Source organism: Chelonoidis abingdonii, chromosome 14 (assembly GCF_003597395.2).
Source record: "Chelonoidis abingdonii isolate Lonesome George chromosome 14, CheloAbing_2.0, whole genome shotgun sequence".
Taxonomy (NCBI): domain Eukaryota; kingdom Metazoa; phylum Chordata; order Testudines; family Testudinidae; genus Chelonoidis; species Chelonoidis abingdonii.
This window is the reverse complement of record NC_133782.1, coordinates 4,859,478-4,882,534: the sequence shown is the minus strand read 5'-3', so window position 1 is coordinate 4,882,534 and position 23,057 is coordinate 4,859,478. Positions and strand designations below refer to the sequence as shown.

At 46.2% G+C, this 23,057-nt stretch overlaps 1 protein-coding gene across 1 annotated transcript in view; it reads right to left on the bottom strand.

Annotated features, from left to right (window-relative positions):
• Positions 1-2,158, bottom strand: part of PRPF6 (pre-mRNA processing factor 6) — a 35,571-nt gene extending 33,413 nt beyond the window's left edge. The window contains exon 1 of the mRNA XM_032766258.2: positions 1,936-2,158. Coding sequence (XP_032622149.2) covers positions 1,936-2,117 — 182 coding nt within the window. The 5' untranslated portion in view covers positions 2,118-2,158. The remainder of the gene's footprint in view (positions 1-1,935) is intronic.
• Between the last annotated feature and the right edge of the window lie 20,899 nt (positions 2,159-23,057).

The window sequence follows — 23,057 nt, the reverse complement described above, 5'->3', positions numbered from 1 at the left end:
AACCTCCCTCAGCAATTTGTTCCAGTGCTTAACTACCCTGACAGTTAGGAAGTTTTTCCTGATGTCAACCCTAAACCTCCCTTGCTTGCGCAATTTAAGCCCATTACCTTCTTGTCCTATCCTCAGAGTAATGAAGGGCATGTTCGCACCCCATCAGTTTCAGGATTTAACCCATCTTATTACAACAGCACACTCTCTCACACACACAGCATGTTACACACATACACATCCCCTCAGTATGTTTTCGAAGAGGGCAGCAGCAGTCTTTCTGGGACAGGCCTGCAAAGATCCCTATTGCACATGCAGCATGTTTCGTCCCCAAAGGCCCCAGGACACTTGGCAAACTGCGCAGATGCTGCATCCGCCATGACAAGGGGATGTTTTGACTGAGGAAGCCAGGACTTTGTCTACACTAGGTCTTACCTTTTTTTCTTAAATTTCCCGCTGGTACTACTGTTCTTTTGGGCCGGTAACTGGGAAACAGCATTACACTTTTGACTCATATTTAGATTGTGGTCCACTATGACCCCAGATCCCTCTCCGCAGTACTCCTTCCTAGGCAGTCATTTACTATTTTATATGGGTGCAACTGATTGTTCCTTCCTAACTGGGATACTTTGCATTTGTCCTTATTGAATTTCATCCTATTGGCTTCAGACCATTTCTCCAGTTTGTCCAGATCATTTAGAACAAACTTGTAATTCACAGGTATGTTACCTGGCCCTCATAGTTAAATGATGTGATGTCATGCAGGAACAACTGTCCTCTTAAAGAGATAATTTTATGCAGGATGGACCCAGGTTTTATACAGCCCTGCTCCCTGTTTCCCCACCAGCTATTATCCCAACACTCCCACTCCTCCAGGTCCACCTCCTTTTTAAAAATATGTAAGATCGAGGGCAAAGGAGCATGGAGAGAGAGAGAGAGCCCCCATCTTGTGTAACAGGACACCTGCAAGGGGGAGGCTGTTGGCTGCTCAGAAGCCTTAAGTCCCCATGTCTCTAGCCTTTTCCCCCTCTCCCAATAAACTTTCATGCAGTTAAAGTGTCTCACAATGAGCTCCTAAGGCTTTGCCCACATGGGAAAGTTGCACCAGTTTCACCTAGGATGTGAGTTTAAACAGATTTATGGCTTGTCTACACTTGAAACACTGCAGTGAAGACCCTAGCTACATTGATTTAGGTCAGTGGCCCTCAAACTTTTGTACTGTTGACCCCTTTTACACAGCAAGCCACTGAGTGAGACCCCCCTTTATAAATTAAATTTTTTTTTTATATATTTAACACAATTACAAATGCTGGAGGCAAAGCAGGGTTTAAGGTGGAGACTGACAGCTCGTGAGCCCCCACGTAATAACCTCCCGACCCCCAGTTTGAGAACCCCTGACTTAGGTAATCCACCTCCCCCTAGGTTGACAGAAGCGCAGCCCCACTGTCAGTTTAACTGGATCACTCAGGAGTGTGAATTTTTCAACCCCCTGAGCAAGGTAGTATACTAACCACAGCCTAGCCATTTCCCAGGCAAATCCCCTCCCTGCCCCGAGCGAGGTAGTTACACCCACCTAACCCCCGGTTCAGAATGGGAGGACTTCTCCCATCGACACAGCCACCGCCTCTGGGGGCAATGGAGCACTGACACCATTTAAATCAGTCTAAGTTCACCCCAGGGGTACAACGTTCTCATGTGGACAAGCCTCAAGGTGCCAGGAGAGGGGCTCTCCTTGGCCCCACTGCTCCCCAGCGCCTCCCTCCCGCCCACAAACGGGGGGGGCCCTGCATGGCCGGGGAGGGGGGCACATACACAGGAGCTGGGGGCGGGGGAAAGCGGGACACTGCGCCCGAAGCGCCGGGGAGTCCCGGCTCTCCAAGCCCGGGCCCAGGCCGGGCCTCACGGGGGAAGGGCGCAAGCGGGGGGCCCAGGCCGCCTCTCGCTCACCCGCGGCCCAGGCCCGGCACGTAGCCCAGCGGCGCCGGCATGCCCAGGAACGGCTTCTTCTTCTTGTTCATGGTGCCCGTGATGGAGGCGGTGAGGCCCGAGGCCCCGCCGGGCCCGGCCGGGTTGGAGCCCCCGGGGGGCGCCGCGGCGGAAGCGGAGGCTGAGGCGCTGCTGGCCGCCATGTTGGGGAGCCGAGCGAGAGGGCGGTGTTACCCAGGCGAGCAGCGCGGCCGGAACGGGGCGGGCTGTAGATCTCCTCAGGCGGGGTGTGTGTCACAGGCCTACACAGACCCCCCAGTGTGTTACACACACACACACACACACTGTGTGTCGCAGGCCTAGGGGTACACCCAGAGTGTGTTACATACAGACACACACACACTGTGTGTCACAGGCCTACACAGACCCCGCAGTGTGTTACGCGCAGACACACACACACTGTGTGTCGCAGGCCTACACAGACCCCCCAGTGTGTTACACACACACACACACACACTGTGTGTCACAGACCTACACATACACCCAGAGTGTGTTACACACAGACACACACACACTGTGTGTCGCAGGCCTAGGGGTACACCCAGAGTGTGTTACATACAGACACACACACACTGTGTGTCACAGGCCTACACAGACCCCGCAGTGTGTTACGCGCAGACACACACACACTGTGTGTCGCAGGCCTACACAGACCCCCCAGTGTGTTACACACACACACACACACACTGTGTGTCACAGACCTACACATACACCCAGAGTGTGTTACACACAGACACACACACACTGTGTGTCACAGGCCTAGGGGTACACCCAGAGTGTGTTACACACAGACACACACACACTGTGTGTCACAGACCTACACATACACCCAGAGTGTGTTACACACAGACACACACACACTGTGTGTCACAGGCCTAGGGATACACCCAGAGTGTGTTACACACAGACACACACACACTGTGTGTCACAGGCCTAGGGGTACACCCAGAGTGTGTTACACACAGACACACACACACTGTGTGTCACAGGCCTAGGGGTACACCCAGAGTGTGTTACACACAGACACACACACACTGTGTGTCACAGGCCTAGGGGTACACCCAGAGTGTGTTACACACAGACACACACACACTGTGTGTCACAGGCCTACACATACACCCAGTGTGTCATAGACCTACACATACACCCAGAGTGTGTTACACACAGACACATATACACTGTGTGTCACAGACCTACACACACACCCTGTGTTACACACACACCCAGTGTGTTACACACCCACACATACTGTGTGTCACAGACCTAGGCATACACCCAGAGTGTGTTATACACACTGTGTGTCACAGACCTACACATACACCCAGTGTGTTACACACACACACTCTGTCACAGACCTATACATACACCCAGTGTGTTACACACACACTGTGTGTCACAGACCTACACACACACCCTGTGTGTTACACACACAGAGAGTGTGTCACAGACCTACACATACACCCAGTGTGTTACACACACACCCCGTGTATTACAGACACACACTGTGTGTCACAGACCTACACGTACACCCTGTGCGTTACACACACACACACTCTGTCACAGACCTATACATACACCCAGTGTGTTATGTACACATACATACTGTGTGTCACAGACCAACACATATACCCCATGTGTTACACACACACTGTCACAGACCTACACATACAGCCTGTGTATTACACACATACCCCGTGTGTTACATACACACACACAGTGTGTCACATACTTAGACATACACCCAAAGTGTGTTACACACACCCCGTGTGTTACACACACACAGTGTCACAGATCTAGACATACACCCAGTGTGTTACACACACCCCCGTGTGTTACATACACACACACAGTGTGTCACATACCTAGACATACACCCACACTGTGTTACATACCCCATGTGTTACACACACACACAGTGTGTGTGTCACATACCTAGACATACACCCACAGTGGTTTCACACACACCCTGTGTGTCACATTCCTAGACATACACCCACAGTGTGTTACACACACATACCCCATGTGTTACGTACACATATACAAAGTGTCACATTCATAGACATACATCCACAGTGTTACACATACACACACAGTGTATTACACATACACACCATGTGTTACATATACACAGAGTGTGTGTCACATACCTAGACATACGCTCACAGTGTGTTACACACATACACTGTGTGTTACATACACATACACTGTGTTTCACATTCAGACTTACACCCACAATGTTACACAACACACACAGTGTGTTACATTCATAAATATACACCCACATTACACATACACACCGTGTGTTACATACACAGACATATGCATTGTGTGTTACATACACACACACTGTGTCACATACAGAGTGTCACATACATACAGAGTGTGTTACACAGACACATACACATAGACCCATAGGGTGTGTAACACACAGTTTTAAATGCACACAGACATATACAGTGTTACAGACATTGTGTTACATACACAGCGCACACAATATTACATACATAGACGTACAGAGTATGTTGCATGCACACACAGTGTTACATACATAGACAAATACACAGTGTGTTACATATGCACAACACGTGTGGAGTGTGTTACATATGCACACAGAGTGTTACATACATACACATATATACATAGTGTGTTATGTGCATGCGCACACAGTAATTACCCATGCATGCATACAGTGATATGCACATGCACACCCAGTGGTACATACACACAGGCACACATAGTGCCTTATATACATACACACACAATTCATTATTTATATACTGTTACCCCATTTTGACCTGAGTTGCTAGTCAGGACTTCGTAGGCTATTCCAGTTGGGAGCAGAAATTGACAATAGAGTTTGGTATTTTCTTTGATGCAATCTTGTTTATTTACAAGGTATGTACAATATTCTACTTCTTACCAGGAGGAACCAAAAACAAGGGATAGCTTTTTTGCCTACAGCCACAAACTTCATTCATCCAGCACGTGTGACCCAAAGCCTCTTTTTGGACTTCTCCCAGGGCCACATCATGCTTCAAGGCTGCTACGTGACTTTCTTGCTCTGCCTCTCTTAGTTTCATGTCTGCACTCTATCTTCAGCTTGTCTTTTACACACACACACACACACACACACACACAGACACACACACACACTGGCCCAGTGGAGCCCTCTGTCCATGTAGTGTTAATTTCTGAGCAGACTCCATTATAGGTTGTTTTGTGTAGGGCCCCTAAACTGTCTCTGACAGCTATTTTAAATGAAGGGCATGTTCGCACCCCATCAGTTTCAGGATTTAACCCATCTTATTACAACAGCACACTCTCTCACACACACAGCATGTTACACACATACACATCCCCTCAGTATGTTTTCGAAGAGGGCAGCAGCAGTCTTTCTGGGACAGGCCTGCAAAGATCCCTATTGCACATGCAGCATGTTTCGTCCCCAAAGGCCCCAGGACACTTGGCAAACTGCGCAGATGCTGCATCCGCCATGACAAGGGGATGTTTTGACTGAGGAAGCCAGGACTTTGTCTACACTAGGTCTTACCTTTTTTTCTTAAATTTCCCGCTGGTACTACTGTTCTTTTGGGCCGGTAACTGGGAACGCAAGCACAGACAAAGTGCTCACTAGTGTTTCAAGCACCATGGGCTTATCTACACTAGAAACTTGCATAGTGCAGCTGCACCTTATATATGTTGTTATACCAAAGTAATTCCGTAGTGTAGACCAGAGCTGTGTTGCATAGACCTGTGCTGAGTGTGTGAGGTGCGGCATTATTAACAGAATTGTTTTTCAAGGGGGCTGTCTTTGGGGCCATCCACTGGTAGCACAGAGTCCAGGGAGTACTTGGCAGGCAGGGGTCTTTGGGCCCAAACCAGTGGGAATATGGGAGAAAGTAATCTGTTACGGAAGTGGAGTTGCAGCTGCACAGTTTCCTTTCTGGATCTGGCCCTCTGTTCATAAAGTACCTCTGAAGCTCAGCTGAGGTTTCCCACTTCATCAATGCGGAGAAGGCGGGTAGTCTGGAGAGAGAAAAATGGTACATTGTAATGTTAGGACATATACCTCCTGTCATTGCCTCGGCACGTCATGATGCAACATGATAATGGGATATCTGTATGTCAGCATGTCTTTCTCATCGTCAGAACATCACTGCTACTTCGCTTTGCCTAGTTTCCATTCACCCAGTAAAGCTAGCCAGGTTCGCTGGAATGAATCTCAGCCACCCTTCATAAAAATGTCCTTGACAGAACTTTCAACAGATTCTGGCCTAAGTGACAGATTTGTTGCAAAACCAGGAAAAATTGTTTTAAAGCTGCATTAGAAATATTACAGAGTTCTACAAAACTCCACTGCATTGTCTCAACTCTGAAATGACTACTCTCCCACTGTGAGAGGCTTTTAAGAATTTGTTGAGGAGTAGAGACTTTTCTCTTTGAAATCATGATGGTTCCTGGCAGCCTCTGCTCTTGTATTTACCACCAGATGGAGCACTTTGCACATGAATTTGTCCATCAGAAATCGTCTTTCAGATGCACAGTTGAAGAGGAAAAGAAAGAAGCTAAAGGTACTTTCTGCATATCCACCCTTAGCATTCAAACCCACCTTTCTGAATGAAAGCATATGAAATCTTCACACTATACTTCTTACCAGAATTCATTCAAAACTCAAGGGTGAAAAGGTCTTCATAGCTTGAGTAATTTTCTATCCACTCTTCAGCCTAGTGATTACAGCCTAGTTTTGTACATCAAGTGAACTGGTGTCTCATCTAACAGACCTTTATGAGAAAACGCCATATCTTAGCTCTCTGTATGAAGTTAAGTTTAATCTATTTAAACAAACCATCTGGCCCACCAGCAGATTTCCCTGACAGGCCGCGTGCCAAAGGTTGCCAATCCCTGGCTTGTAGCCTGCCCACGGGATTGGGTCCCATTCAAACTTCAAAAGCAGGTGGTGGTTTTATAATTTATAAACCCAGTGGTTAAGGCACTCACCTGGGATGTGGAGACCCAGGTTCAAGTCCCATTTCAGGCAGAGGGGGGAGAAAGGATTTGAATAGGGGAATCCAACACCTCTTGGGAGAGGGGGTGTTAACCACTGAGCTATTCTGGTGTAGGTCTCCCTCGCGCTTTCCTATGGATGCTTCTGTATTGTGGATTAATAATTAAAAAATCACTGGAGTAGTGAGACAGGAACATGGGTCTCTCACCTCCTAGGTGGGTGCCCTCACCAGCAAGCTATAGAATCATTCTTCTGCTGGCTTGCCCAACGACTATGATTATTGTAGCACATAACACCCTTTGTGGCTCTGAACCCTTCTGAAATGTTTCCAAAGCTGTTTTGACCAGATTCCATGGTACGTTTTGCTATTACTGGTTATTCTGTGAACTGGATGTCCCGTACCTAATGCATCCTTGCATATACTTTCTTATGTTTTCCTTCTTTGCCAAAATTAGGGCAAGTACCCAGAGACAGGACAAGGCTTTATGGTTTTTTATTTCTTCCCCTTGGCGCAGAGCAACATTTTCAGTTTTGGCTCAGGGCAGCAGAAAGAATTTATCCTTCGGCAATTGTAATTCATGTTGTATATGCCTCTTAAAATATTTTTATTGTGCAGTTATTTCACTTTTACAACACGTGTGCATGATACTGTAAAAATGAAAAGTGAAGTATTGCACAGGACTAGTGTAGCTGAACCTAATCAAAAACAACCCAAATAAGTCCTTTGACAAGGGCTTTAATATCTCTTCAGCACTATTACTTTGTGGCACTACAGTTCTGCTCAGAAGATAGAAGGAGATCGCTGGTCACACTGTTGCATGGACAATCCCTAGAGGTATAAGTCCACCCTCCCCATCAATACTGCCCAAGGCCAGTCACGGATGGTACAAACTGCCCAACCAGGACTGCTTCCCTGTTGAGGCAAGCCCTGCAATAGAGACTGAAGCAAGGTCAGTGGAATAAGACTCCCAGTGGAAATAATACGTGGAGCATTTCCAGACAGTTCCAGAAAGAGCTTATGAAGGACAAATTTTAGCATCCCCAGCCATACAATGAAGACTGCTTGATGGATGGACCTCTTTATATGTGCTAACAATGAGTTAGGCCATCCAGGTCTAAATGATAGCTCTTGTCCTCCATTTCATCCCCAAACATTCATCCCTTTGGCATATTCCAAATGTGAAGCTTTTCAGGAGCTTTAGTAAACATAAAGAAGGAGAATCCATGTTTGCCTAAATATGATTAAAAAAACCTTCTCAGTGCTGCTCACTTTGCTACATAAAAGGCGCAATAGCTGAAAATAAGTATATAGGACTAGGTCCTTACCAGGTGTAAATCAGCATATTTCCACGGAAAAAAATGGAGCTGTACCACGTTATAACAACTGAGGATCTGGCCCATAAGAAAGAGCAATTTTTCTCCTAATTCGTGTCTAATAATGAGAAAATCCTAACAGATTCATGCCATACTGAACAAAATGTGTGCATGCATTTAAATAATTTGGATCTTTTTGCTGATTAATTACAGATTGGGTTCTTCTTCTTTTGCATTTCCAATTAAGAGTTGGAACAGATGGTGAAACTTAATTTAAATGTATATATCCCTTGAAATAATCAGAATCTCCCTGTGCTGGGGTTTCTGCTACATCAAGACGCTTTGAAAAAAATCAGGACTATAGGAGACGTCATCTTTTATAAGAAATTTGTACTTGGGTAAGCTAGATGACCCAGAGGTATGCTAATGATTTGTGTTGCCTTTTGCCTGTGTGTCACCAGTTCAAATCTATTCCAGAGCCGTAGACTGAAAGTTGTTGACATCAGATGGATGGTTTCTAGGGGACAAAACCCACATGATAAAAATCTTCTTCAAGATTGGCACCCTTGCAACCAGTTTTCATCTAAGCATATGCACAATGTGCCTCAAGTGGCACCTGAGGGCAGCAGTCCAGCAGCATTTGGTGGCATGCCTGCGGGAGGTCTGCTGGTCCCGTGGCTTCAGCGGCAATTCGGCAGCGGGTACGCCGAAGGCGCGAGATCGGCATATCACCCGCAAAAATGCCGCCGAAGCTGCGTGACCAGTGGACCAGCCGCAAGCGTGCTGCCGAAGGCCACCTGACTGCCATGCTTGGGGCAGCAAAAACATAGAGCCGCCCCTGCCTGTGAGAGTGCGCTAGCTATAGCTCGCTAGTCACAGATTATTGTGAAAAGAAAAGATCACAAGCTTAACTGGAAGCAATTAAACTGTCATGGTGGAGACTGTTGACACTTGGGGGCAATGGCTGGGTAGTGAGGTAATTAGCCCAATAAGGGGTCAGTATACAATGGTCAGGAATAATAAGTAAGGGGAGAGCTCAAAGTGAGTTGTGTGGAAGGCTGTTTCGACCTGAGTGCCGTGTTCCACACTGCTTGAAATCTAGAAATGGACTGTATGTTGTGGCCTCTGCAATTAAAAACAAAAATCAGACTTCTCCATTTCACTGAAGAGAGTACAAGAAGTCAATAGTGAAGTGCAGTGTGAGGAACAAAAGGCTTCACCCTGAGGAAACTATCAGGATGTGTTATAGTCCTTCCACACAGGAAACTGAAAGAAGGCTGTGGAATTCTAAGCTGGGACCGGTTCTCTCTGCTCAGCAACTTGGTAAATCTTGTCAGAGAGCAGTAGCCAGAGAAGAGGTTTAAATACATAAATAGATAAAGATTGCAGGTTAATGCTAAACCTGCACTTTTTTTATTAAACTATATTTCCCAGTGTTTTAAATAAACAGTTTTAATGAGGTCTCTGAGAAAGGATTACTTTTTTTTCTCAACTATTACCAAACTCCTCAGCATCCTCCTTCACTGTCCTTTAATAGTCCTGTTCTAGTCCAAAGCATATTAGATACGTGAAACAGCACTTCCTTTATGCGACATTATAGCTGGCAAATGCCATTATTGCTGAATTCCTCTGTGCAAATGTGTTTATGTTTAGGGGATATTTGAAAGGTTTAAAAACAATATTCTCTTGGGAGCCATATTAATCATAGTCAGCCCCATGGGCTTGATCTCCTTTCTTAACCATAAACTTTAATACGGAAACATTTTCTAGCACAGCACTTTCTGAACGGAGACTAATTAAGCCCCAAAGCAATTTTCTGTCCAGCACCAGAAGCAGCAGCAGGTTGTCATCATGTGCAAGTGGCTTTAATTTTCAGTTTTGTCTTCTCAGAGATGCAGAGGTGTCTGTAGAACGGATGGCCTGTTGAATGTTAACAAAAATGGAAAATCAGCTTGTCACAGATAGAGCTCTGCTCCTGCTTTCCAGCCGCTCAGAAACAGCTCAGCCTCCACCACTTATATGTCCACACTGTGCAGTTTATTTCAGATCTCTTTACAGATCCACGGGGCAATACTATTTAGAGCAATGATTCTCAAACTCTTAATGGGGTCACCAGGGCTGGCTTAGACTTGCTGGGGCCCGGGGCCAAAGCCCAAGCCCCACCACCTGAGGCCAAAGCCTGAGGGCTTCAGCCCTGCATGTTGGGACTCAGGTTACAGGTCCCCCACTAGAGGCTGAAGCCCTTGGGCTTCAATCCCCTCCGGTCAGTGGGGCTCGGGTGGGCTCAGGCTTCTTTCCCGTCCTGGGGTCACGTAGTAATTTTTATTGTCAGAAGGGTTTGCGGTGAAATGAAGTTTGAGAACCCCTGATTTAGGGCCTCCCCAGGACCCAAGAGGTCTACCTCCCTTCCTTGAGAGCTCTCTGAGGCTATGTCTACACCAGTATTTTTGTCAGTAAAACTTTGATCAGTCAAGGGTATGACTGACTGGGAGCGGGACCAGACTGGATAATTTAGATAATCAGGAGAATTGGTAAAGAGCTTTCTATCCCTTATTTTAAGATGGGGGGGGCTGGGCTTGGGCAGTCAGCCCTGCACAGCTGGGGCTCAGGCGGCTGATGATTCGGTTAATATGGAGAGCCGGATAATGAAGGCTTGGATAAACGGGGTTCTACTATATATCAATAAAACACTGAGTTCAACTGATACCTGTATATAGTGTGGCTAGGGAAACGAAAGTTCAGCATTTCATTTTAATTATGGAAAAACATGGATTTTTTTTTTTTAGCAGAGAAGTTTGGGGTTTTTATCACAGAAAACTAGGATCCCTGCCAATTAGATAATTACACTCTATTCCTCAATCAAACCTCCCCAGGGGATCCAGTGAACACAGTTCAGGCGCCCTTGCTAGCTCCCAGCACTCTGTCACACTGTCACAGAAAACAGACATGGTTCAAATGTATTATTCTCAGGGTGACCAAACAGCAAGTGTGAAAAATCAGGACACTTCGTTTTTTCGGAGGAGGGATGAGAGGATAGTTGCCTTTATAAGATAAAGCCCCTAATATCAGGACATTTGGTCACCCTACTCTCAGCTGAGGAGACAATATCAAACGTGCCTGAATTCTCTTTGGTTTACTTAGCCATTTCATGATACTTTTGCAGTGGCAAAACATTGCTCAGGTTTGCTGCCCCTCTACAAAATGGTACATTGATTCCTTCTTTTCACTGCTGCAAAATTCCTTTTGCTTACAGTGAAAATCTTGTGAAACTACACCAGCGAAAAGTGATTTGTGTTTTGCCATTTTGCAAAATTGACAAGAAGCCAAAATAAATCATTTTTTAAAATGGCTTGAAGTGGGTCATTTTTCATCTGAAAAAGAGGCTTGTGCCACCCAGAAGTGTGCGTTTTGTAATGTATATATTGGTTGAAGAAAAGGGCTCCCCTTACCCACTTTGTGTTTCTGTTCTTTTGGGGACCCGTACAGCTCGTGCTATTTGCTGTAGCTATGATTGGCTGATTACAAAAATTGCAGAGCACCAATGGTGAAGTTCACCGTGTTCAGAGGCTCGGCGTTAGACCTGTAACCGCTCCAATCCCATTTTGGGCTAGGTCTACACTGGGGGGAGGGTGTCGACCTAAGATACGCAACTTTAGCTACACGAATTGTGTAGCTGAAGTCAGCGTATCTTAGGTTGATTTACCTGGCCATGAGGACGGCAGCGAGTTGACTGTTGCTGCTCCTGCCTCGACTCTGCTTCTGCTTCTTGCCGCGGTGGAGTTCCAGAGTCGACGGCAGAGCGATTGGGGATCAATTTTATCATGTCTACACTAGAAGTGATAAATCAATCCCTGATAGATCCATCACTACCCGCCGATCTGGCGGGTAGTGTAGACATACCCTAAGATTCTTAGGTTTTAAGGGGCACATTAGCCTTATGCTGGCCTCCTGCATAGGGGTGAATTTCAACCCTAATGATCAAGACAGTGCGGAAGGCCAGTATCTGATGTTGAGGACCAGTCTCTTGATCTGAAGGTCCATATTTCCTGTTGAAAAACAGTCTCCAGTGCTGGAGACCTTTCCCTGATATCTGTGGACCAGCACAGATGTGGAAACTGCTTATACATTTTCCCAGTATTACTGCACCTCTGCTGTCTCTTGGCCTGACTCAATGCCCATTGAGGTCAATGGAAGTCCTTTCCATTGGCTCCACTGAATTTGGGATCAGGACCTCTGGGAAAAGGAAAAGAAAACAAACTGACCAGATTAAAGTTCTTTGGTATTTAAATCTTATGGGGATTTGACATTCTACCAAGATCACTGAAAGCTTTTGCACAAGCAGTTATAGAGTTCATTTCTAATCATGCTGGAGAGAGAAAGACCTACTGTGCCCTTGTCCTTTTGATATATGGGTTTCCTCTCCTGAGCTACCCTTCTTTTCTAACAGGATTTTGTCCACAAATGTACGCTGGTTGGGTAGAGAAAGAGAACTTTTCTTCTGCTGTGCAGATGGAGTGACTGTAGGGAGTAGCCTGATTCTTTCCTCCACAGCATTGGACAATGCTTCAGAATAATATCTGGAAACATAATGAATTGGGAATGAGCTGCTGGGCTGCCAACCCAGATGGCAATAATCTGGCAAGGACTCAGTAATTTAAAGATCCAAGTTAAATGTTTTGCATTCATCTTCCAACCAACAGCCTTGAGATTTGCTCAGCTGGAGCTCATATCTCCTGGATAAGTTGTTAAAATTGTCAATAAAGGACTGAAAATAGAGAAGGTTTTCAGTGCGCTGAAGGGCAGTACTTAATCTCGCCCAGTGGTGACAAAAAGGGACATTGATACAGGAGCAATTTACATTAACTAGCGAGAAAGGGCTCTGCAAAGCTCTTAGGTCTATTAGAAACTTCATCTCCTTTCATAGCCTCTTGCTGCGGCTGCAATGACTGTGGTGTCACAAAACCTGAAATTATTATTTTTCTTTAGCATCAAACACATAGACGAAGAAGAATTTCGGGGTGGGGAGAAGCTCTTATTTACAAGCAAAGTGCAAAGTAAATAGTAACATCCTCTTCCCTGGGGCAAATGCAATGAGCTAGGCAGTCTCAGTCCAGTTCCCAGAAGACTGTACACATCACAAAATATAACCAGCCCTCTGCTGACTGTCTTATTAGAGCTCCAGGACTGAATGGGCATGAAGACTTTTACTCCAAGATTGAGGCAAATTGGTGGGTCCAGGTGTGGACGTTTACTGTCATACATGGTTTACCTGCTTTCTAAGTCTAAGTGTCCAAAGCTGTCAGGGCAGCATCATTCACCTGATACGGACTAATGTGGCTACCACTCTGAACCTGTTACTAGAAGGGAGGTAATTAACGCACATGTGGTAGGTCAGTGTAAGATTGCCTAATCCCCACTTAGGGCCTGACCTAGCTGGCCTGACTCATACCTAGTGTGACCAGATATCCTGTTTTTAAAGGGACAGTCCCATATTTAAGCCTTCCTGTAGGTGTTCTGAATTTTTCTTAAAAATGGGCAAATTGTCCTGTATTTTCTGTCTCCGCATGATCAGTACTGATGGGTCCTGCTGCTGGCCAGATCCCTGTTTGTCAGTCACCCACCCACTAGTGTGGGGGGGAGGGCTCCAGTGGCTGACGATGGGAGTGGATGTGCAAAGTTGGTGCAGCGCAAAGATGCAACGTGCAGAGTCGACCTCTCCCTCTGCTGGTCTATCAGCGCAGTCCCCACTGCATGCCAACTCTTGGCCAGCAGGACCCCACCCCCCATCCTGTTTCCGGCCGGCGCTGGCTGCGCGCTGCGAGCTGTGGTGGCTAGTGAGTACAGGCAGGCGCCAGGCAGCAGCCAGTTACACGTCACCTTTGCTGCCCACCCATCATCCCTTTATGTGCTCCTCCTCTTGCTGTTCTGTCCCTTCTTTGCCCCTTCACTCCCCCTAACCCCACTACTCCTCTAGATCTCCCCCAGTGGGGCACACGTCCTGCTCCCAGCACTGGCCAGCAGGCTTCTTCCTTCCCCTACCACCTCTTGCTGGGCCAGCACCCCAGGAAAGCCCAAGACCCTCTAGCCCAGGGTGCCGCCCAGGAGGAACCGAGCCCTGCACGTGCCAATACCCCCTCCCCCCCCCCGATCTGAACATTCCTGCTGTCAGCTAGGATGTTGTTCAAAATCTAGACATAATTCTGGATCTTGCAAGAAGTTCCTATATTTCTAAGGTGATGAACCAAAACCCAACCAAAATCTGCGGTATTTCAAATCTGGATCTAAAGCTTGCAGATCAGGCAGAATTTCTATATTTTATTTTTCTGCATAGTAGCGTCAGAAACTCCCTGGATTTTAGAGGACGGGGAAAAGACCATATGGTGCATTCAGCTGTAGTCCAAGTCAGTTTGCAGACAGTCCATGGGCTAGTGCTAGCTGGCCTAGATCCTACATTTGACAGTCTCAGTTGGAGGGCAGAGAGAAAATTATGTGCTGATGTATAGCTCTGGGAAGTACCTGCGTCTCTCATCTTCCATGTGAGAACATTCATTTATCTCTAGAGGAAAGGGAAATGACTCCACGAAGGCTCAGAGGCAAGAATTTATTACAAAATTCGGCTGCTACCATGTTCCTGTGACCTTTACATCACATCACACCTGTTAAAACAGCTGTGTCATCAAAGGGTGGAAGAGGTAGCCATGCAAAGGCCTAACAAAGCAAAGGCCTATCACAGGCTAAAGGCAGAGAGAAAAAAAGAACTATCTTGACTCTTTTATCTCTTTCAGTGGGCTTCTCCTGCTGTTCACCTTAGCCTGTCCCAGGGCAGCTCACCTCTTGGAGGCTTCCGTCCAGCTCCACTAATCTGCCCAGTCCTCTAATTACACATTTCATGGTTTAATGAGTTAACACATATAACTCAGGGCCTCTGAAGGAGACTGCAGCTGAGGGTGCCTGAGGCAGGATTTATGTTTGTGTAATCTCTTTAAACCACTGGCAAATGCAGCGTCCTTCATTCGGCACAATATTTGATTATAAAGTTATTCCTTTAATACAATTGGAAAGATCCCAGGTCCCAAATAAATGAGGGCATTGGTGAATTCTCAATGGCACACAGCAGTCTTGCACACTGAATAATTTCTATTGTTTCCTTAAAAAAATGTTTTTTAAAAAATGTATATTTAGGGCATTATGTCCATTTCCCTCTAGATGTAGCAGTGGCTAATAAACACACTACACAGATTTAGGCCCCAATCCTGCGGGCAACAACCTGCACTGACACAGAGCCCCGCAGAAGTCGCTAGTGTTCCGTGTGGGCAGAATCAGGGCCCAAGTCCTTAGAATATACTGGAAATGCTTCTATAAAATAAAAGGCTCGTCCCCCTGTGCGTGTATAAAGCATGCCATTTTGTGCATCTCAGAGGAGTTGGAAGCACTCAGCTTTGTTGCCATTCTCACACCATAAATTGCAAAGTAACATCTCTGGTGAGCCCAGAAATGTGTGAGCTGGTGTCAGGCACATTCTTAACAATATTTTGCCCTTCTGCTGTGCCTTTCATCCCCACACCTTAAAATGCTTTGCAAATGCTAATGAATTTAACTTTTGACACCCCCAGTAAGATAGTTCTATATTATCCCACTTTGCAGAGGAAGAAACGGGCGCACAGCGGTGAAGTGACATGCCCAAGTCTTCATAGCAAGTCAGTGGCGGTGCTGCGAATCAAACTTCCAAGCCCCGACTATCCATGCTACCTCCTGCATCACTAGATCATGCTCCCTCCCTTCTGTATCCCTTTAGCTTTGGTTTTCTAGTTGTTTTCATTTCCAAAGCCCATCTCAGAAGCTGGAAATAGACATTTTTTAATCCCCTACTAATTTGTTCTTTTTCGTTTGGCAGACATTGATTTCCTCCCCTCACCCCACGTTGTTTCTGATGGTGCTTGAAATGAACATGCTTCTCTTTTGCTTCCTCTTTATGCCAAAGTGAAGAGGACAAAAAGCAAGGCCTGCCACAGCGTGGCTAATCATTTTAATTTGTGGGGAGGAGGTTGGTTTGGGGGCGGGGGGGGTTCCATCTGAGGATTGATTTTTCTGTTCATGTGCTGGATATTCCTTTTTCCCTGTGGTAGGAATGTGCTAGCAACTGTGAGTGTGAATAGTGGTAAGTTCTAAATTGCTGTAGAATTTCAATCTCTGTTCTGTTCTATTCTGTTCTACGTAGATTCTTAGACTGTGCTCATCCTCATAGTATCTGTATCCTCCAGTAGCATATTAACATGACTAACACATCTGTCATGGGTTGTTTATTTTCTCATCCTTCTCTCCAGGGGCACAAGCATGTGCAGTCGAGTGGCTTGTTTTTGTTGGGATTTAAGAATTTGGTTTGGGTTTAAATTTGCGTATTGCTCTATATTTATGTTAGAGAAGGCAAGGCCAAAGAAATGCACCTTGGAGTAGCAGGTAGTGAGATTTTGTGATGATCCTGAAGTTTCTCTGTTTCAGATCCTCAAAGATATTTAGGCTCCTAACTGCCACTGAAATCAACCAGAGTTAGGTGCCAAAATTCCTTTGAGGATCTGAGCCTAGTTTCCAATCCTGCAACTGCATCTATGAATAGGCTTTTAGATGCAGGTGGGCTTGGACCCACCTGTGCCCTGGGAACTCAATAGGTTCATCTATGGATACAGGCCTGCATGCCCACGCAAACCCCTTTGAAGTCAACGGGGCTCTGTGCAGGAGGACCTTTGAACCTCTGGAGAGCCCATTGACTTCAGTGGGGCTCCACACGGATCCAAGGGTCCACCCACCTGGATGCCATTGCAGGATCAGGGTCCTAATGTATAAATCTTACCTTGCTGTATAAGGAACTGCCATAGGGATGCCTGGCTGCTGCTGTCTCATACAGTTGGATTAGCCTTGTTTAGGTCCCAAGTGCAGTGAATTGGCAATCTCTTGGAACTGAAGTTCAGGAAGTGCAGGAATATAAAGAAGAAACTTAGCAGCAGGGTAGATAAGGAAGCTATGAAGAGAAAGTCTAATGCCAGAGCTGGCTAGAAAACCTCATTCTACTTTTGGTATAAAGATTTTACTTATGGTAATTTTATTGATATTCTTGTCTTTGGCTCCTTTCTCTCCGCTAAAGGAGGTTAATATATTTTATTTTACCTTGCTTGGTCTGGTGCACTCTTTCCTTCTGTGTCAAGCCCACTTTCCCCTTCCCAAGCTATCATTACTGGTACAAGGGCTGCTTGTTCTCCTATTTATCAGGAACTGAGCTAACTTCTGTTTTCTGAAACCAGTTTAGATATTTAGGAGCAGTCTTACAACCCTGGATTATCACCTGGGGTCAGGAACTCTGCTCTGTTTTTGCAATGTCTAGCATGCTGGGGTCCTGTGTCCATGACTGGTGTTTGTATTAACTCCATATAGTTAATAATTCTGGTTGACTACCTAGTTTTGCTAACACTGAGGATTAAAAAAATCATGTCACGCCCCCACAAATTGAGATCTTATTTAAGACTGAGGGTTTTTTTAAAACTTGCCTGCTTGTTTATTAATCTTTTAGGGTTCATATTTTCAAACTCTTCAGGACAGGAACCTGGCTGTAAAATAACCAAAAGCAGAGCCTGAGGCGTACTAGGATTTTAAAAAAACCACCATATCGTGTAAGACTCAGCTTACGCTTAGGATGGTTGGCAACACAGAATGGAAAAATGCCTGTGATTCCACCTAAGTGATGTGTAATTATCTAGTTGGATTTAAAAAACAATAAAGAAGCCTCTCTGAGGCTTTAGGCACCTTAATGTAATTAATTGCCCGATAAATGCAATTACATTAACACTCAGCAGCAATGAAATTGATTCCACAGGAAGTTGGCTGATTAGCCAACTATCCTTCCATCATCCAGGAAGCATATCCTCAGCCTGCTCCAAAGACCCTATCGGACAGGTGACTTTCAGGATATGCTACAAGGCAGCAGATTTAGGGTATTTTGGACCAAGAGAGGGGATCAAACTCTTAGTGTTGGAACATCCTGCTGGCCACCTCCTTGCTTTCATAACCACAGCTTACGTTGGCTTTATGGCCAATAGTCATGGCACGGAACTGGCCTGTGCGTGCTGGATTACGTAGAGGATTCAATTCACCTTGGATTTTTTTTTCCTGGTATAAAATATACTAATCATTTCAAAGAAAATTATCCCTGTGACTATGAAGAGGTTTTTGTGCTGATTGGTTTTGGTGTACTGAATAATTTCATCAGCCCCTTGTCCATGGCTGCTGCTCTGTCTGGATTTCTTGCACTTTTAGGCCATGTTAGATTCTAGATCCCACTCTACAGCAGGTTTAGGGGCTAAAATTCCATAGTGTGTAGAATCCAGCTAAACAAAGTAAGGGGTGGGGTGGAATCTTTCCAAGGCTTGGATTATACAACCACCATTGAAAACACAGATTTCTCACCTCTCTTTAGACAAAACCCAAGTCCTTTACTTAACCGAGACGGAGTCAGAGTCTGCCTCCCTTACTCTGCAAATAGAAAAGAACCACTCAACGTAAGGAAGAGTGGTGGAACTTTGCCCTTGGTATGTGCCCATTGATAGGGTTTCTGCCCACACTGCTTACTATAAAAAAAGCTACTCCCCCACCTCTACCACTATACAAAGCAGGCAGCCATAACCACACCTTCCTTTCCCCATCCATGTTCTAGTCAACTGTGCCAACCCACCAATTAGAAAAGTCTCCAGAGTCTAAGCCCAAGGACAAGCAAACACACAGTATCTCATTTCTAGTGCAGCTTATTGCCCATGCAACTGGTCTCTGAACTCTCTTCATGCTTCCTCACTGCTCTGCTCTGGGCAGCTGCCAGGGTGATAGCCGTGCCAATCAGCCTAGGCCAGTGAGCGACTCCACAAAGAAATGCAAGAGCTTGTAAAAGGATTCTACGCAGGGAGCTCTCTAAATAGATCAAATAGGCCAGGTGCAACGGTGTCACTTTATATGATAGGGATAAACTATGCGGAGGGTTGGGGGGTTGCACGCTCTCTGGGACCTTGTCTGCACTGATGCCTTGCCCCAATTTCACCCATCAGTGGCCCAGCCATTGGCACAATCCTTAGGGTGGACAGGGTACATTTGCACAAAAGCAATTTGTGGCCAATAGCATCTTCACCTGCCTACGTTAGATTGAAGTAGGGGCAATTCATCAGTGTCGACCAGCTCTGTCAGGCCAGATCTACACGATGCGCGAAAATCGATTTTAGATACGCAATTTCAGCTACGAGAATAGCATAGCTGAAATCGATTATCTAAAATTGATCTACTTACCCGTCTTCACCGCGCGGGATCGATGTGCGCGGCTCGCCATGTCGATTCCGGAACTCCGTTGGTTTTGGTGGAGTTCCGGAATCGATGTAAGCGCGCTCAGGGATCGATATATCGTGTCTAAATGAGACGCGATATATCGATCCCCGAGCAATCGATTGTAACGCGCCGATATGGCGCATCGTATAGACGTGGCCTCAGTCTCTCTCTTTGTTTTGTGCAGAAAAGCAAACGTCCAGACTTTGTGAAAATGATTCATTTGGTGCAGCCTGCACAAGCGATTCGGAGTGATATGCATGTTACACCTAGATACAAGGACTGACTCCGCAGTTCAGATAATTTATCTTCCTTCGGGCTGGAGCCTGCAATGCTAGCATGAACACTTGGAACCATTTCTGGGTTATGGGGAGGTGGATGAGTGGACGTTTGGCACGGCATCCCCCAGAGTCAAATTGATCCCCATTCTGACTCCATCTTTACCATACTGGCAGTGCATGTACTGGGGAGCTGTCTAATGGGACTGGAGTTTGAAACTATCTCTGCCAGTTAGCAGCCCATTAAGAGTAGAGGAAGTTTACCCCCGCCTGCTTTGCTGGGTCCATCTGTCTGAAGATGGACTCAGAGAGGCCTTGTTTACCCTGAAGATTTGCTGCAGTGGGGTTGGGTAGATGGGGCCTGTAGCAGGGTGCTGGTGCAAAGACACCTAATTAGCCCCTGCTCAGCCAGCCCCAATCAGGGGAAATACATTGGGGCTGGGGAGAAGTCTGGTGCCTGGCCTTTAGAACTGGCTGCACCTTTGGGCCTCAGGGTTCAAGGGCTATAAAGGCTGGCTAGCAGCCAGAAGACAGGGGAATGGCCAGGGAAAGGTCAGTTGCCAAGCTGAGGGCAGACTCTGTGTGGAAGAGGCGACTGTAAGGCCTGCAAGCTGTATCTAGTGTATTACTGGTGGTGGGAGAATATGTGTAAATAAAGCCCCGAGTGCTGCAGAAGGGGAAGCCTCTCTGTGCTTTATTGGGGCAGCCAGTGGGCCCCAGGAAGAGGGGTGGGCAGAGGACCAGTTACAGGGGCTACAACAGCAAATTGTGGATTCACATGAGGCTCTTCGCAACCACAAGGAGCAGAGGCTTCTTTATTTGAATAAAAGCTCAGATGCTGAAGAATTGTGTGTGTGTGTGTGTGTGTGTACACACAATGGAAGACATTAGTTACACAACACAGTAGCTGAAGCAAAGGGCTGGGCTGCAGGAACCTCTCCATTCTAATTCTGTTTCTGACACTAATTCCTGTTGTGGTCTTGAAGTAAGTCACCTAACCTCTCTGCCTCAGTTTCCCAGCTGTAAACATGAGGCTATTATTAATTTGCCTTCCCCATACGGCTGGTATCAGGATCAATTAGTTAAGATGTGGAAACTGGTTTTGAAGATGACAAGTGCTAAGTATTAATATCTTTCTACACAGATTTAAGGGGCCCATGGAGTTGAGTGATTGTCATCTTAGGACACACTGCTCTCAGCTGCTCCTCACGAAAGGTTAGGGGCTGGGCTGGGGCCAAGTCAGCAGTGCTCATTAGGGAATCTGAGGTTGGCATCTGTTTGCAGTGCAGAGACAGGAGTAGCACGTACATCTGAATCTTAGCAGGGGAAAGGGGAGAAATAAAAAACTATCTGAAAGAGAAAGCCCAGGGAGATTTTTCTTCCAACAGGCAAGCCAAGGAGCTTGTACTGACTCCCTACTCAGTGAGGGCAGGGAAAAGAGAGAGCCCTGTGGCTATGGAGAAAAAGATGTCGACATGTGAACTCGGCAAGCACAACCTTCGCTTTCCTCACAGTTCTAACAGCCTTCCCGCAGGACAGCTCTGCAAACCTCACTGCTCCTCTGGCCAATGGCTCCTCCTCTTTTTTGAAGTCCCTGCCAGGTTGCTGAGCTCTGGATTTTGAAGTGAAAAGCAGCTGTAGCTAGGACATGTGGCTCGGTTTCACACACGCGTTTCACGTTGATTTGTCTGGTTTTCATTTTTAAATCGTTTACTTAGGTGAAAGGTTGGAGTTGCGTGAGGATCATTAATGCAGGGCACGGAACAGCAGGCATGTGTCCAAAAGGCTGGATCTCAGAGTTCACATGCAATGTAGGGAACAAATTGACCCAGAACAGCCTTTCAGGTTGAGGGTTCCAAAGCAAAAGCAACAGGGCTCCGCACTGCTGTAGGGAGCCAAGTGCCATGCGTTAGCTGCTGCTCCAGGCTGGTGGAGAGGAGATCAAGTCATGAGTTGACCGTGTTCTCATTCCATCAGCAAGCCCAGAGTTGACATCAGTTGCCTCCCATTCCATTCCTGCTGCTGGAAGGAGAGAGGGCACCAAGAATTGCTAAGTCATTGCAGGATCTTCCAAAGTGCTAGCTCCCTGGGAGGTCACTTGCTCGCGCTCTCAAGACCAGCCGTGGAAATGACCATAGAGATCTGAGGCTGGTCCTCAGAAAATGGCTTATCTGGCAGCCTCTCCCTAGGAAATCCCCAAGACCGGTGCAGTCAGGAAAAAGCTGTTCATGGGGGATTCTTCCCTGTGTGCACCAGGCCTGGCTCCAGCCAAGGCTATTAGCCAGCTGCTTTTAGAAATACAAACTTCACCTAGTTTAGGAAGAAAATAAAGAACTCTGGTTCCCGGAGGCAAACTTGCCCCCGCTCTGTGGTTCTTCCTGCCATGAGCATAGCTGCAATAGCTGTGTAGTGGATTGGGTGCTGCTAATATTTCTTTGTCCTATACCATCCTGTGCACTAGTCAATTTGCTAAAATTAGATCTTCAGAGAACACTGTCAATGCAAGCAGCAGAGAAGAAAGCAGCCCAGCTGCCCCACCCTAGCTTTGAAGTGGCAGTCTGCTTAGCTTAATGTTTTCTACCTGCTCAGCTGCCATTTTCTAGACAAATATGGCAGACCAGACTGTAACCCCTTCACTGCTGCCGCAATCTGAAGTGTTCTAATAAATGGAAGAACAGGGCAAAACAGAACTATGCACCTAAAAGGCTGGGGCTTACTTTCACCATGATTGTAGAGGGAAATCTGGTGTTTGGCTAGGCCAGGAATAAGCAACCTGTGGCACGTGTGCTGAAGGCGGCACATGAACCGATTTTCAGTGACACTCACACTGCCTGGGTCCTGACCACCGGTCCAGGGGGCTCTGCATTTTAATGTAATTTTAAATGACACTTCTTAAACATTTTAAAAACCTTATTTACTTTACATACAACAATAGTTTAGTTAGATATTATAGACTTAGAGAAAGAGACCTTCTAAAAACATTAAAATGTATTACCGGCACGCAAAACCTTAAATTAGAGTGAATAAATGAAGACTCGGCACAGCACTTCTGAAAGATTGCCGACCCCTGGGTGAGGCAGTCAGACACGTAGGTTCCTAAACGGCCATTTGCATGCTCCATCACATGCTTTGTG